Genomic DNA, 16,512 nt, shown 5'->3' on the forward strand with positions numbered 1-16,512 from the left:
TAATAGACCCACTCAGAAGTCAGACAAGGACGACCATTTGTCACCCCCATGCCACGTTGACCATGTTTGCCTCCTAGCTTGGGGGGGGGGGCATTACCTGGGTTAGATGGTCCATGGTACGTAGTCATTACAAGAGGCCAGTTGGCATATCAGTATCCTAAAGATGAGAACAGTACTTCTAGTCTTGCAAGCAAAGCTTTCTCCCTCTAGGGACTGTTGCAGTATAGACAGACAAACATGTCTGTGGTGTGGTACATCAACAAACAAGGGAGTAGCCAGATCTTACACCCTGTGTCGAGAAGCAGTGAGGGTTTGACAGTGGACGATCTCTTCCTACTGCTTCTTAATTGCAATGCACATTCCGGGGAAGTCCAACATTCTGGAGAACAGGCTCAGCAGAGTTATCCTGATGCTTCACGTGTGGTCTCCAAACCAGTCAATGGTAAGCATGATCTTCCTGAAATAGGGTCAACCCTGCTGTGACCTTTTTGCTTTGCCCTTCAACAAATGCAGCAGGTTGTTTGCCCTGATCCGTCCTCAGGGATAGTCACCAAGAGATCCCTTGGTCCATGTTTGGCTCTCCGGTGTTCTTTATGCCTACCCTTCCGTACCCTTCATACCCAAATTCCTCCAGAAAACACAGAGGTTGAAGAGCAGTGTGATCCTCATTGCCCCCTTTTGGCCTCGACAGGTCTGGTTCCCCTTTTTATGGTCTCTCATAATATGCCCTCCATGGGTGCTGGAACCGCATCCAGATCTCCTGTCCCACCCATCAGGGCATATTCACCCAGATCATCCAGGACTAAAACTAACTGATGTTTTTTCCAATTCCGATGATGGCTAGAAATACCAGGGTTTCCTTACAGGTCCAGAGGATTTTAATATCCTTAAAGCTCCGACCAGAAAAATGTGTAAAAGTGTAAATGGCAGAGGTTTTCGATATGGGCTCACCAGAAACATTTGGACCTCTCTACGGCTCCTATTCCTGCAGTTCTAGATGTTCTTGCATCCATGTTCCATGACAGGGCAAGCTTTTCTACTGTTAAGGTGCAACTGGCAAACACTCACATTTTTACATTAGAGACTATTCATTTTCTCTGGCATCATCTAAACTGTGTAAGACCTTCCTTTAGGATACCTTTTTACTTGGACCTATAAAGGACATTACTCCTCCTTGGGACTTAACTATGATGTTACAAGCTCTTGTTCAACCTCTCTTTAAACCTTTAGCCAAGGTAGACTTAAAATACCTTTCATGGAAGGCTGCCTTCTTGGTAGCCATCACTTCACTAGAAGGGTATCTGAATTGCAAGCACTGTCATTCAAACCCCCCCCCCCCCATATTTGATTTTTCATAAAGATAGTGACCTTGTATACCCGATCCTTCCTTTGTGCCCAGAGTTGCCTCTGAAAACAATATCAATCAGGTCATCAACCTACCAGTTTTCTTCCCTGATTTTCAAAACAAAGGTGAATATACTATTCATCTTCTAGATGCTCATAGACAAGTATGTTTTTTCCTAGATAAAACAAAATCTTTCTGAAAAACAGACCAGCTCAAATGTTAGATTGAGAAAGCCAGTGTCCAGTGAAACTTTGGCAAGATGAATTATAGATTGCATATTTCATGTATATTTTTCTAAAGGTGTTCCACTATCTCAACATGTTGAGGGTCACTGCTAGAGCTGTATGTACATCTCGAGCCTTTTGGTCCAGAGTTTTGATTGAGGACATTTTTGCGTCTGCTACTTGGTCGAACTCCCATACCTTTGTTTCACATTACAAACTGGATATTGTTTCTAGAAATACAGCTGCTTTTGGTTCCACAGTGCTCTGGAATGTCCTTCCATGAGGGCCACCTGAGTTTATTCATTCATACATTCCATCTGTGTTGCCCATTTTCATTCCTCCTCAACCTTTCCTCTCTCCTTCCCCCATCCGTAACTGAGAGAGACCTGATTGATACGTTTAAAGGAGTTCATTTTCTGTTTGAACCTCTGAACTTTTTCCTGTTTGTTTTGAATCTGTATAATAAAGATGGATATACTATTCTGTTTTAACAGCAAACTTGATCTGAGGTAATCTGGGGAAATGAGGCATTATGGGTAAGGGGAGGAGCTGAGGCATTGGATCCTAGGGCTGTAGAAACCAGCCGAGTTGGATCTGAGGTTTGAATCCAAATACACAGGTTGGGAAACAATGAAAATGGGGATGGAACGTTATTGTGAGTACATAACTTTTTCTGTTTCTTTCACTTTTGTCCTTTTTTTTCTTATTTTTTGTATTGTAAAATGTTCATATAGGTTCATAGGTAGGTACTAAGCTATCTGCCCAGGGGCATTTATAAGCCTAGCCAGAGTGCGTTGGCTTTCGCCACCCTGTTGATTAATTAACTGAGCCTCTGTCAAGCAGAGCCAATGAAATGATCCCAGGGGTGTATTTTCTGTTACCCATCTACTCGTCAAGGTTTCTCTTGAAGAGTGTTAGTGAGGGGCTCTGCCTAATGTAGTTAGGAATTTTGTTCCAAAGCATGGGGAGTCTCTGACAGGAATCTATCCCTCCAGCATGTTCTATTTATTGTTGTGGCGAGGTTTAGCTCACTAGAGTGCGTGACTCGCAGTGACTTAGATTTCTTTAGGTGGAGCATGTCCATCAATTCTGAGTTGGACATGGCTTTGTAAGGCAGAGATCACCTCTGAGTAAGCGATATGCCACTGAGTACAGCCAGAGTTTTTCAGTCGGTCTGCAGAGGACATATGTTTGAGGCCAGTAATCCTCTTGGTGAGATACTTTTGTGGTCTTTCCAGCTTTTGGAATTGTCTTGTGAGGTACATCCCAAATGGGGCATTTGTACTCTATGATGGGTCTGATGAGTGACGAGTAGAGGGGCACTATAACCTATTTATTTCTAGTTGCGAACCCTTTAGTAATTAGATGGGCCACATAGGATTTCCTAACTACTTTGGCAATATGATTGTCAAAGGAGAGATTACTATCTACCTGGGTCCCCTGATCTCTTATTACCTCTTCTGTATTAGGGGGGCTGCCACCTATGTAGTAATTCGTAATATCCGGATGTCTTTGCCTTTATTTCTCTTCAAATATCTTTGTTGCTGTTTTTCTTGTATTGATTAGTTTTGCTTTCTTCTTTGCGTAAATATTGTATAATATTAAGTCTCTTTCTTTCCCATGTCTATATTTCTTCTTTAGGTGTCTCCCACTCCTGTTTTTCTTTACTTTGAGGACTAATTGGTTTATCATGTTGTTATATAACCTGTGCTGGACTTTCTACACTAAATCCTTTACTTCAGCTTCCATTAGTTTAATGTTTACTTGACTATTCTTTTGTTTTACATTCCGCCTTTGTAATCTTATCTTTTGTATTGTGAAACTTTCCATATCTGGGTGCCTTAGCCTGTATTGCTTTTCAAAAATCTTTGGAGCTGATTTTTTTTGTATAGATTAGTTTGGCTTTCTTGGCATAAATATTGCACCATATCAGATCTTTTTTCTTATGTCCAAGTTTCTTTTTTATAACTTTCAAAAATCTCTAGATATTGTTCTTTATATTTTTCCACTTCCTCAGTCACTTCTTTTTCCAAATGGCTCAAGGTTTCTTGGTCTAAATAATGTCTTTCACGAATCTATTTTATTAATGAACACAAATTTGCATTTGACGTTTTTGATGGTTTTTGTTGTGCAAGTATTTTTCTTTCTTCTAATTCTTGTCTTAATCTTTTTGTACATCTTCTATCCAGAAAATTCTGAGCTTCTTCCATAATAGTAACAATACATAATTTCTTTCTTGTCTTCAGTAGTCCACTCTGTCATCTTTATGGCTCTTTTTTCATCTGTCAGTTTTCATGTTTTATGTGGAGTGCTACTTCTTTTACAACAGGGGAGGCCATCCTCCCCCTGAGCCTTGCCCCATTGTAGAAATGTTTCTGTTTGTTGAAGATTCTGCACTTTCATTTTTTACCCAGTCCTGACACCAGTGCACTTACCAGGAATTAGGTACATTTTTAATGCTGGGACTTGTGCACCTAACTGTTTTTTTAACTACTTGTGGCCATGCTATATACTATGTAACGTACATTCTATGCATCACTGTCATCTTGGTGAGATTTTGTAAAAATTGTGTCCACCTCATGAAGGTAGTCACCATGACTTGGGGATGAATTCAGTTCCTGCAATACTAGTCTCCTTTGCTTGCTGATTTTATCATTTCTCCATTTGGACCCTTCATGCGATGCTCATGAAGGATTAGTGATGAAATGGCAGATTTTGTTTTCAATAGTCTGTAGTGTGGAGGATTTTTTTTTTTATATAGAGACAGCGGATTTTATTTGTAGTTCACATTCGAATTTGGCCAGAAGGACTCCCTTGCCTATAGTGGCCCTGGTTGGGTTGGCTAGGTAGGGTGAGATTTTCCCTACCAAGAAGAGAAGTGAGTTAACTCTTACCCTTGATTTCTCAGTATGGGTTTGTAATATGAATGACTGATCTGGCCACAAACTGGGGTAATTGAAGAAAATTAGTTGTCTCTATTTGTCTGTCACAAAGGGTAGTGGTATTTGAGTGACTTCTGTGATTTTTTTAGCTTTTGGGTGGTGCATTGTTTTTAGTGGGGTTAAGTATTGATTTTTTGATGAACCGGGAGTTATGGGAATTAAGTTTGTTTGCAGTTGTGGCTGGACCTAAAGAGTACCATGTCATCAGTGTAGAGGATGAGTTTTTGAGTAGGAAGGTCATGGGGTATTTTTTTAATAAGAATAGAGAAGAGGCACCTTTGAAAGAGGTATGGGCTGAGAGAAGGAAGCATCTAATTTAACTTTGAAGAATCTGTTTGACAAAATGTCTGTGAATGAGGAGATGGATGTGCTACTAATTCCAGTGTTCTGAAGGGAGAGGAGGAAGAGTTGGTGGTTGATTAGGTCAAAGGCTTTTGTGAGATCAATGTGTGTTACTCATGTCAAGTTATCTTTGTCCATGATGAAGAGAATGGCATCAGGTAGGCATCAAATTACCATCAGTGTGCTATGACTTGTCCAGAATCCTTGCTGTTGAGGGTAAGGGGATGGTATTGCTGAATGTAGCTTAAGAGTTGTATTTGATTTTTTTTTCTTTTTCTTATGAGAAGTTTTTGAAGTATACACATGATATCTCTCGTCTAGTTACTGTATTGGGATTTTATGGCTAGGCTTTTAAAGACCTTCGGGTCAATAGGCTAGTAACATCCTATAAACCTATGCCATTTATTAACTGCATAGCCTGTCAACAGCCAGCATGTATTCAGAAGCTTGTCAAATGCACAGGTCTGAAGTTGCTGTTATAGTCATACTGTGCTTTTTGTTTTTTTTTTTACTTTAAGTGGGTGGGGGGACCACTTAAAGTAAAAAAAACATATACAGCAGGTGTTATGATGTGTTTCATCTTCTAAAGTGCTACAGCTGTGTTAGTGAAAGTAATGTTGCTGATTCCTTTGGGACCATTTGCAGAAAAACAGTGTTCCTTTTTCAATGGGTTTGTATTTTGAGGAGTTGCTGTATCGTTTTCTTAAGCATTTGACATTCTGGCATTTATGAAGGTAGTCTCTGTGTAAAGAAATGTCAACAACAGATTATTTACATGTGTACTTATTGCACTTATTTTTGAACAGAGATGTACATGTTTGAGGAAGCCTTTTGTATTAGTGAAAGGTTACATTGAATTCCTAATTATTTAATAGTGCAATTCTGTATGCTGCATTGCCTTTATTTACATTGGGATTATTTATGCAGTTGTACCCTTGTTTGTTCTAAGTTTAGAAACATTTCCATTCTTTGCCAACCTCCTGACATTTAGAACTTTAAGCTACCAAGCACTACCCCAGTACACTATATCTTTAAGCACTCCACACAACAAACGTATTACCACCAGACCACAGCTTCTCATTCTTGGGTTTGTTACTTTGGGAATCCCTTCCTGTTTAAAGTCATTCCACTCATTCTCAAATCCAGGAAATGCATTCTTGGGAAAGGCAACTGTTCCTGTTTTTTACACACTGGAATTATTTGACTGCTGTCTATTTTCCAGTAAAATACTTCTTTTCAGATATCCGGGGGCCTTTTCCTGCATTTAGCTGATAAATCCAGTGAAAATATAATAAGATGACAGTAAATAATTTTGTTCTGTTTACAGAGCTATGTGTAGAAAATTAGTTGGCTTAGAGGATTAAGAAGCTCTTAATGAGCTGTTTCCTGTGGTTCCTCAGCCTCCATTGCCTAACTGTGTAACTCTGAGTAAGTCACTTAACCAGAAACGGCTCCTGGCCTGACTCTGAAAAAATGTCCATTTAGATCAGTACTCTACCCTGGAAAACGAGTAAAAATAGAGTGGCGTTCCGAAAGACATGCGTGAATGGGTGTGCCTTCGTTGAAGGTTGGGCATCGAGCTGGCAACTCGGCACCGTGAAAATCTACTGCCAGTCATTAGCGGACCGGAGTTCCGCTCTGGCGACCCTTAACCGGGAAAAGCCGAAAGACAAAAACAACCTTAATGTGTAATTATATTTTTATATGAATGGCCTCTGTTTTACTTTAATGTTGTTTCATGCATTTATTTTTTTCAGTTTGTACATTTTTTATTAATGAAAATGCTAGGCAGGCCTGGAAATGGTCCAGTGGATCAGTGATCTACCCCAGTTAATAAATAATAAATACAATAATTATACTGTATCATGGAACCCTAGTCTGTTTTAGAGAAAGTGCTGTTTCTCCTTTGCGGACCATTGTGAATATTTTCTGATTGTGTGTGTTATAAATTTAGTATTTTTTTCTCTCTTTACTTTAGTAGAAAATTAACTGTCAGATGAATTGCAATCATTTGCTGGTATAGTTTCAGTTCTCTTCATAAGCCTTTATTTTCTATTTGCCTATGTTATCCAGTTCAAAGTCATGGGAAACCTGGACCACTGCTGGTGGTGTATTGTAGGTTTCATTTAAAAATGTAGTAGAAAGCTTTGAAGCTTACCAGCAGGATTGACTTAAGAGCAGTGTTCCTGAATCCAGTAACTGTTGCAGACCATAAATTTGAAAGCACTATCTTTAGTATAATTACAACAGCGGCAATGTCTAGGTGAGCATTTAATTATTAATATTTGAAGGTTTGATAATTTGATGATGTATCAATGTCAGGCCACCAAAATAAATAGAGGTATTATAAACATCAAGAAAGACAGTTGAAGAATACAGCTACTGTGTGCAGACAGTTTTTTCCAGAAATCAGTGTTGCAGTTAATTTATATCGGTGAATATAATATGTAAAAGTCACTCAAGTGTTGTAAGAGAGAGCAATTTGATACCTAATGTTGGCCCCCAGTGTTGTCAACCACACCTAGCCACACACATCATGCAAGATAGGCGTCTTAGATGCAAATGCAAGACAGTACTCCTCCTCACATAGGTTTGTAGGAGGGGATGTTTTAGAGTCCCCTTCTGGTGGTCTGTCTTGCAGAAACAATCCTTAGTTGAAGCTGAGTCAGTGTACTTGATTGCCTTTGGAGCTGGAAAACTTAAAGGTATTGTTTCTATTAATTTAAAGGAGGATACTGGTGTAGCCAATACAGTACTTGGACAGCAAATCACAAGTTCAGCATAGCTGTAGTTACACAGTACGTTTCCTTTCTGTTTAGCCCTAGCCTGTCCTGCTGTTGATATCATACCGAACAAGAGTATTACTGAAAATACAATATAAATTGTGTTATATCCTGGGTAAGCATGTAACGCCATACACACGGATGAATGTTCCCTCATCATAGGCTAGTGCTGTTTACATTTTTCCTGATGTCCTTCAAGGATGCATCTGCAGTCATCACATATGGGTTGTCCTGCCTCAGGCAACCCTTCGGTCGGCCGGATTCCAAAGTCTGGATCCGGCGTTGGCTGATGTCGCCCATTCCCCGACATCAGAGCGCCTGGGGTATAAAAGCGTCAGCCGACGCCATCTTCCTCAGTCTTTCTTGCCGCGTGGTGCCCGAAGCAGAAGCAGTTTGCAAGTGCCGGTCGGCCAGCTCCTGTAATTCAGCTAAACCAAAGACTTCAAAAGCTAATTACCCCGCTGGGAACTCTTTCTTGCCTCAGCCGATGTCAGATAAAATTAGTAATTGCTTAACTTGTGGGAAACAAATACCTCATAAGGATTTCCACTCTTACTGCCTACCTTGCCTAGGCCCAGACCACGACGTCTCAGCCTGTTCCGCCTGTGCTTCCTTCAACCGACGCACTCTTAGACGTCGGGCGGAGTTTGCAGAGGAATGTTTTGGGGCTAGTTTTGCTTACAATATGCCGTCGGAGACTCCGACTTCACATTTAACAAAGAAATGGAAGGACAAGGACCGACACACGTGGGCCGCGGTTTCGGCTGAAACCATGGCCAGGCCTACCGCGAGTGTCTCAGTCTCGGCTGAAACAGAGTCCTTGGTACCTCCATCCACGGAAACCGTACAACCGACAACCTCGGCCCCGGAGGCCACTGCTGTATCGGCTATTGAATCTCCATTAGAATCTGGTGTCCAGGAACCTTCCGACACCATTCCCTTAGACAAAACTACACCAGCACGTGGTGCAGCCAGGCCTCCTGCATCCATGTCCATAAAGGCATTCTCAAGGGCTAAAGCTGCTAAACACTCAAAATCTATGCCTCCCAGGGTTATCCCTCAGGGACCCACTACAGGTTCTCAGATCCTTAGTCTAGCAGAGGACCTTATTTCATTAATTAGGGGCTCACAGCCTCATCCGGACAGGGGCTCTCAACCTCCTACAGAAAAAAAGGCCCAGGGTTGAGCCCTCTGATCCCCACTCCTCAGATGAGGCCTCTGATGGCTCTGCTCTCTTGGACTACCAGGAGGAGGCTTTTTCGGCCTACGAGGATTCTGATGCAGAGGAATCTATCCCTTCGGCCTCCCCTCCTGAAGAGCTGTCCTTTGGGGAAACTCTGCACACTATGAGGGAGCATTTCCAATGGCAGGGCCAGGAATTCTCTGATTCCAGGAAGAGATTAAGGACCTTCTTGCATTTGCCTCAGCATAGACCTTTGGCTATTCCCCCTGTTTTGAATGTCATTGATGATGTGTACTCTGAGTCTAGCACAACCCCTGACACTCTCCCTTCGGCTCCTGCCAAACCCGATAGGTATTACAGGGTCCCGGAATCACATCTTTTCCTTTACAAGGCCCACTCTGCTGATCCAGAAACTATTTCCCAGGGCCCTAAAGGGGTTGCAGCTGCCACTACAAAAAATCCACTCCCCTCTGAAAGGGAGTCCAGGGCTTTAGAGCGATGGGGTAAAAAAGTGTATACTTCTGCTACCCTTTCTATGAGGGCTTTAAATTGTCAATTTCATATGATACAGTACCAAGAGTATTTGTTAGATGAATTGCATAAAAAACTGTCTTCATCTGAACCCCTAGATCGCAAATCACTCCAGGATCTGGTACATAACTCTCAACAGGTTAGCAACCATTTCTTGCAGTGTGGTTATGATGCATTGGAAGCGGCATGTAGGTCAGCTATGACAGGTGCAGTCATACGTAGGCATGCTTGGCTGAAGGAACAATCTCTGCCAGACCATGTTAAAGCAAAGCTTCTGGATGCTCCACTGGAAAAGCAAAAGTTATTTGGCTCCATTGCTCAGGAGGTCTTAAAGAAATTTGAAGAAAAGGCAAAATCTGTACAAACAGTCAAAGATTTTATGCAAGTCCAACCACCAAGATTCAGCAGAAATTGGCCTACCAAGAACTGGTCCTTTCCAGACACAGAGAGATTTAAGAGAGGCAAGAACAGGCGTGCCAGAGGTAGAGGGCAAGCTAGAGGCTCCTACAGAGGACGTCAATGGCAGCCTCCCAACCAGAGAGGTAGTGCAGGGCCTGCAACTGCTGCACAAGGACAGACTCAATGACTTTACTTTGACACCGCCAACTAGGGCTCAATTGGAAGCACCTTTGGGCAGAAAGCTTTCCTTATTCTCAGAAAATTGGCACATTATTACAAGGGACAAATGGACACTACAAATAATAGACAAAGGATACAGGTTCCATTTCCACACATTACCGAAAAGAAAAGGCATGCCAGACCTGCCACCAAATCCAAGGGCAGAGGCTTTGAAACAAATCTCCAACTTAATGCAAATGAAAGCAATAGAAAAGGTTCCTCTCTCAGAACAAGGCCAAGGATTTTATTCCAGACTCTTCCTTGTTCCAAGAAAAGAAAAGCAATGGAGGCCTATTCTCGACTTGTCCGCACTGAATACTTATCTCATTGTGCCAAAATTCAAAATGCTGACTCTACAGCAACTCCTTCCCATGCTGGGCAAGGGGTCTTGGCTGGTAACTCTGGACCTCAAGGAGGCATACCTGCATGTCCCTGTCAGACAAAGCTGCAGAAGACACCTCAGATTTCTTGCAGGTTCAGAGCATTATCAATTCTCAGCATTGCCCTTTGGCTTATCTGCTGCGCCCAGAGTATTCACGAAATGGCTGGTATCAGTAATTGCACACTGCAGACTTCAGGGGATGCAAATATACCCGTATCTGGACGACTGCCTTATACAAGCGGACAGCCAACAAACTTTGGTAAAACACTTGAATTATGCCATCCACCTTCTTCAGGCCTTGGGATATACAGTCAACATTCACAAGTCAAGACTTGTCCCGTCCCAAAGAATAACTTTTCTGGGTGTGAATCTAGACACAACCACCCAAATGGCTTTCCTCATAGAAGAAAAACAAAGTCAACTGCTGGATTACTTCAAAAATCTGTCAAGACAAACTCAGCTGACTGCAAGGAAAATCCTGCAGGCCCTGGGTTACATGGCTTCTTGCATTCTTCTGATTCCGCAAGCAAGGCTACATATGAGGAAACTACAATGGTACCTAAGGAGTTTATGGACTCAGCACAGTCACAGCTTGCAAACTTTGATACCACTCATCCCATGCCATCAAAGGGAATTTCTGTGGTGGGCTCAAGCAAGCCAGTCAAACAGGGGTCTGCCCTTCAGCAAACCAATAGCCAGCCAAACCATTACAACGGACGCTTCAGACCACGGATGGGGAGCGCACATGGAGGGAAGGTGCATTTAAGGACTATGGTCACAAAAATGCACATAAATCAAAAGGAAATGCTGGCAGTGATGCATGCAATCGAGGCCTTCAAGCTATCTCTACATCAAGTACCACAAAACCAGGAAAGTCAAATGAAAACTGTAGAAAAAAATCACTGTTCCACTGGTTAGAGCCAAATCCTTTAATGAAGTCAAAAACAAACATATTGTTGAACTGGATCTGTTGTTTTTGAATTCATTAAAGGATTTGGCTCTACCCAGTGGAACAGTGATTTTTTCTATCTCTACATCAAGGCCACCTGCTAATAAGGACAGACAACACCACAGTTATGTGGTACATAAACAAGCAAGGAGGCACCCATTCCTACCCTCTTTGCAGACTGGCAATGAATCTATGGGAACTTTCCTTGACACTCAATATAGAGCTGCAATCCTAGTCTGTGCCAGGAAAGGACAATATACTGGCGGACAGCTTAAGCAGGAACATCATGGATGCTCACGAATGGATGCTGCACCCAGACATCTTCCATCAGATAACACAATCATGGGGAAGACCGGACATAGACCTCTTTGCCTCCCCACACAACCATCAGCTGAAGAAATTCTGCTCAAGGACATACCACCCACAAGCATGGAAAGTGGATGCCCTCTCTTTCAGCTGGAGAACTCTAACAGTGTATGCACTCCCACCTCTTCCATTAATGACCAAGGTCTTACTGAAGATCAGGGCAGAGCAGCCAAGAGTGATTCTGATAGCTCCGGACTGGCCAAGACAGCACTGGTACCCATTGCTAAAGAGCATGTCACGGACGAAACCATGGCTTCTTCCACAATGGCCGCTTCTCTTGACACAGCACAATTATAAAACTCTGCATTCCAACCTGAAAACATTGCAACTAACTGCCTGGAAAATACCTTGATTCATCACCAGGATAAGCTATCCAAGAGAGTGAAGGATATCATCATGGAAGCTCGCAGGCCTTCCACAAGAAAGGCATACTCAGCAAAATGGAAAAGATTTCACACTTGGAGCACCACAAAGGGCCTAGATGCAAAGGTTATGAACATGGCACATATCCTGGAATATTTGGCAGAAATGCTCCACAATGGCCTGTCTTACTCTTCCATTAAAATTCATGCTTCAGCAATTTCAGCAGAGTACAATACTGATCCACCTGTCTTCTCTCACCCTTTCCTAAGACAGTTTCTAAGAGGAATTAAAAACATCAATCCTCCAAGGAAACCACCAGTGCCTACTTGGGACCTTAACTTTGTGCTGGAAAAACTAACACTGCCTCCCTTTGAACCAGCAGCATCTGCAGAACTACAGTTCCTGTCTTGGAAGACTGCTTTCCTTCTGGCCATAACCTCAGCAAGAAGAGTATCTGAGTTACAGGCCCTCATGGCAGTGCAGCCATTTCTTATCTTTCATCAAGACAGAGTCTCTTTGAGAACCAATCCTTCGTTTATGCCAAAGATGGTATCCAGGGTCTCATTAAACCAAGCTATTCACCTGCCTACCTTCTTTCCAAATCCACAAAACAAAGGGGAGAAGCTTCTGCACACCCTGGACATACACAGACAGTTGCGCTACTACTTGGACAGAACTAAAAGTTACAGAAAAACTGACCAGCTGTTTGTAGCATATGCTGCTGGTGCACAAGGAAAAGCAATTTCAAAACAGACAATTTCTAAATGGATAGGAAATTGCATTCGTTTTTGTTACTCCTTTCATGGAAAAACTGTGCCAGCTAACATTAGACCTCATTCGACCAGAGCCACAGCCACCTCCACAGCATTCTTAAGAGGGGTGGCTACCAAGGACATTTTAGAAGCTGCTACATGGAGCTCCGTGCATACATTTTCCAAGCATTACAACTTACCTTTATATTCCAGATCCAGAGCAGGCTTTGCTACGGCAGTCCTGCAGGGCATTTTAGCTACACCATCCTTTACATAGATCCTCCACTCCCAGATTGGCTATGGTATTCTACCCATATGTGATGACTGCAGATGCATCCTTGAAGGACATAGTACAGTTTTGTACCTACCATAAATGTAGATGTCCGATAGGTATGCATCTGCAGTCAGGTTTACCCTCCCTCCTTCCCCTCTGTGGTATTTATTGGGTACTTATCCCTCTCATAGCTTGCTGGGGTTATCTATTATGGTGTATTTGTTTTATATATATATATATATATATATATATATATATATATATAAATATTTATATATGCATATATATTTCTGTGCATGTTTGGAATTTATTGCATTTCTCCAAATTTAGCCTTCCTTAGAGGGCACCTGGCATCTGGGGCAAGAAAAACTGAGGAAGATGGCGTCGGCTGACGCTTTTATACCCCAGGCGCTCTGACGTCGGGGAAAGGGCGACATCAGCCGACGCCGGACCCAGACTTTGGAATCCGGCCGACCGAGGGGCTGCCTGAGGCAGGACAACCCATATGTGATGACTGCAGATGCATACCTGTTGGACATCTACATTTATGGTAGGTACAAAACTGTACTTTTTGTTCACTTCTGTCAGTATGACTGTTCTAGTAGAATTAAGCCTACAGAGGATTATTGTACTTATTTCTTTATTATGTTCTTTCTTCACTGATACAGGATCATCTGTCATATTTTCACTTTGTTGGCCGGATAATGGGTTTAGCTGTGTTCCATGGACATCATATCAACGGAGGCTTCATACCACCCTTTTACAAGCAGCTATTAGGCAAACCAATTCTTCTCTCTGATCTGGAATCAGTGGATCCAGAACTGCACAAGAGCTTAGTCTGGATTTTGTAAGTGACAAATCTTTTTATTTAGTTGTTTACTTAACATATTTAAGATTATAGGAAAGTAATATGAAAGATATACTTGAAGAACAGTTGCTGTGTGCTTGATTACTGAACTAACTGGACCCATTTAAGGTGCCTTTGATTGATTGATGATCTTCACTGAAGATCACTAGATCATACTGGGTTTACCATCCTTTTCTTTCCTTGTTCTACATGGATGTTTTTTTTAAGCTGTCGTGCACACTGTGAGGACCAGAGTTACTCAGTTGGATTCAGAATCCCGTATAAGACCAGAACTGGCTGACTTTCTCCATTTTTTTCTCACCATTAATATTGCTGCTGTTGCTGTCTAGTGGTTCATTTCATGCATTCGACTGAGCCTACTTTTGAAGAAAAAATAGTTTGTTTTATCAACATAGATTTTCAAATTTACTTTATTTGCTCGTGTTATATGTTGATAGTCAGACCCTTCGCCCATTCATTTCTTATCACAAGAGCAAGGGCAGAGCAGGAGCAGTCATTCTGTGGTAAAGATTTCTTTGTTTGTGGCTCTATGTCCTGCACCTATCCAGCAAAGCTCTAAATAAAGGACATGTAGTAGGCTGTATTAAAAGGACTCCCCGCACTTCCACATGGGGTGTTCCTGTCTTGATATCCCCACCCCTCCACTTGAAGCATAAGTGGTGGTTTCCCCTGGTCTCCACCAACAAAACTGCACCATGCAGCATGCTAGTGAATGCATACTTCCATACCAACCACTGTGGAGAGATGTGGGCCACTCCCCTTTACTACTACTCCTCCTCCTCCCCCCACCTGGTTATCCAGTGTCAGGGCAACTAGTTCAATCCCAGTCATCTGGATCACAGTCAGATTTCTGTCCTCTGCACTATGGAGCCAGACTAAAATTCCACTTTGAGTAAGGTTATGCCCCCTACCTGGTTTGATAAATAAGTGTACCTGTAGATAGAATAGTCGAAGATTAACGCACTCAGTGGTTTTCATTTGGGGAATGACCACATTATTGAAAGTTTGTAATATTTGTGTCAAGTTTAATAAAGATGGCAGGGGGCTGTTCACTGTGAGGCATTAACTTCTTAGCCGTTTGAAAAAAAAAAAGTATAGATTATTAGAAAGGCAGCCCACATTTAGAGGGCAGCAGACGCAAAGGATTATGCCATGAAAAGAGAGACTCTGGAAAGGGGCAAGACTGGAAGAAGTCTGTCAGGGTTAAACAGACTGGATAAAGTTGTGAGTTCTTGAAAAAATGTAAGTCATCCATGAGCTTTGCTGAAGGACTAGTGTATTCCTCCACTGTCTCCTAAAATTCAAGAATCAAGAGACAGTCATCAGGCTGTCCCTGGAGTAGCAACTGACCAGTGGTGCTTTGTAGCTGAAAACAAACACAGCACTTTGTTCATTGAACTTAATGAAATTTCAGACTAGGAATATGTAATAGTTAAACTAAAACCTCACAAGCCCAGATATTTTTTCTTAAATTCTTATGATGGATAAACATTTTTTTTTAATTTGCTTTCCAGTTTATATTTACTTTGGTGTTACATTTATTGGTTTGAGTGGTTTGCACATGTAGCCATTGACTTGCCATCTTAAAGATTAGTCCACATATAACTTTATGGATTGCTAAATGTCTGTTTGTGTATGCACAGGGTAACAGAGTTGATGGTACCTTGTCTCAGATAGATAAGTCTCTAGTTAAGAGTCCCTCAGAACTTTGTACCGAGTCCCCATCTCTTTGTCATCTGCTTTTCCTGTTGTAAAGACAGATGTCTAGGGTTTCTGGTTGACCTAGTTTGGGAATGACTGCAAAATTAGTGCAATTTTTGATTCTTAGACTTTCAAAATCTCCAGGAAGGGCCTGATGGAGTTCTGCACCTGGTGCTCTGACAATAGCATTAAACTCCGTGCAAAAATGTAGTCTGCTCACATCTCTCACTGACTACATTTTTGCATTTTGCATTGAGTTTAAAGCTATTGTCAGAGCACCAGGTGCAGACAGTAGCTTTGAACTCAATGCAAAAATGTAGTCTACGCACATCTCTCACTGACTGTCACTTAAATGGAACCCCTCTTGAGGTTGACACAGTTATTCAAAGATTTAGTCACTTTTGTAGACCATGAACGTTTGTTTAATCACTTATGAATAGTATAGTAAGGAAACCTTTTAATGTTAAGTTGTCCATCTCGCCTTCATTCTTGCTGGATGGGTTCGGTGCCTATCCTCGTTTCCGACTCGGCCAATACTAAAGCTCGAGAGCTAATTCCACCGGCTCGAGGCTCCCCTATATCCCACAATGCTAGGTGGTAACTACTCAGATCTCATTTGCCGCTTAGCTGACGAGGTGCTTTTCTACCGGCTCTGGCAGGTTAGTCAAAGATTTAATTCTAAAATCTTCAGTCTTAGACCCCTAGTACTCTTTTTTTTTTCACTAAAGCCTTTAGTTTTAAATACCCCTTTTCCTGGTTCGACAACTTTGTTGCCCTTAATTCCTTCTTTTATTTACCACTTTAGTTTTAGGCCTTAGGCCCCTTCTAGTCCCCTTGTGTGACTGGTATTTTATTTTTAATTAAGGCCTGTGTGTGTGTTTTTCTTGGA

The 16,512-nt window shown here is 41.9% G+C and overlaps 1 protein-coding gene across 1 annotated transcript in view; it reads left to right on the top strand.

The window, feature by feature from the left end:
• Window positions 1-13,905, top strand: part of SMURF1 (SMAD specific E3 ubiquitin protein ligase 1) — a 2,072,011-nt gene extending 2,058,106 nt beyond the window's left edge. The window contains exon 13 of the mRNA XM_044089363.1: window positions 13,723-13,905. Within this exon, the coding sequence (XP_043945298.1) occupies window positions 13,723-13,905 (183 nt within the window). The remainder of the gene's footprint in view (window positions 1-13,722) is intronic.
• The last annotated feature ends 2,607 nt before the right edge of the window (window positions 13,906-16,512 follow it).

Source organism: Protopterus annectens, chromosome 12.part0, assembly GCF_019279795.1.
Source record: "Protopterus annectens isolate FY-2018-M chromosome 12.part0, PAN1.0, whole genome shotgun sequence".
NCBI lineage: Eukaryota > Metazoa > Chordata > Ceratodontiformes > Protopteridae > Protopterus > Protopterus annectens.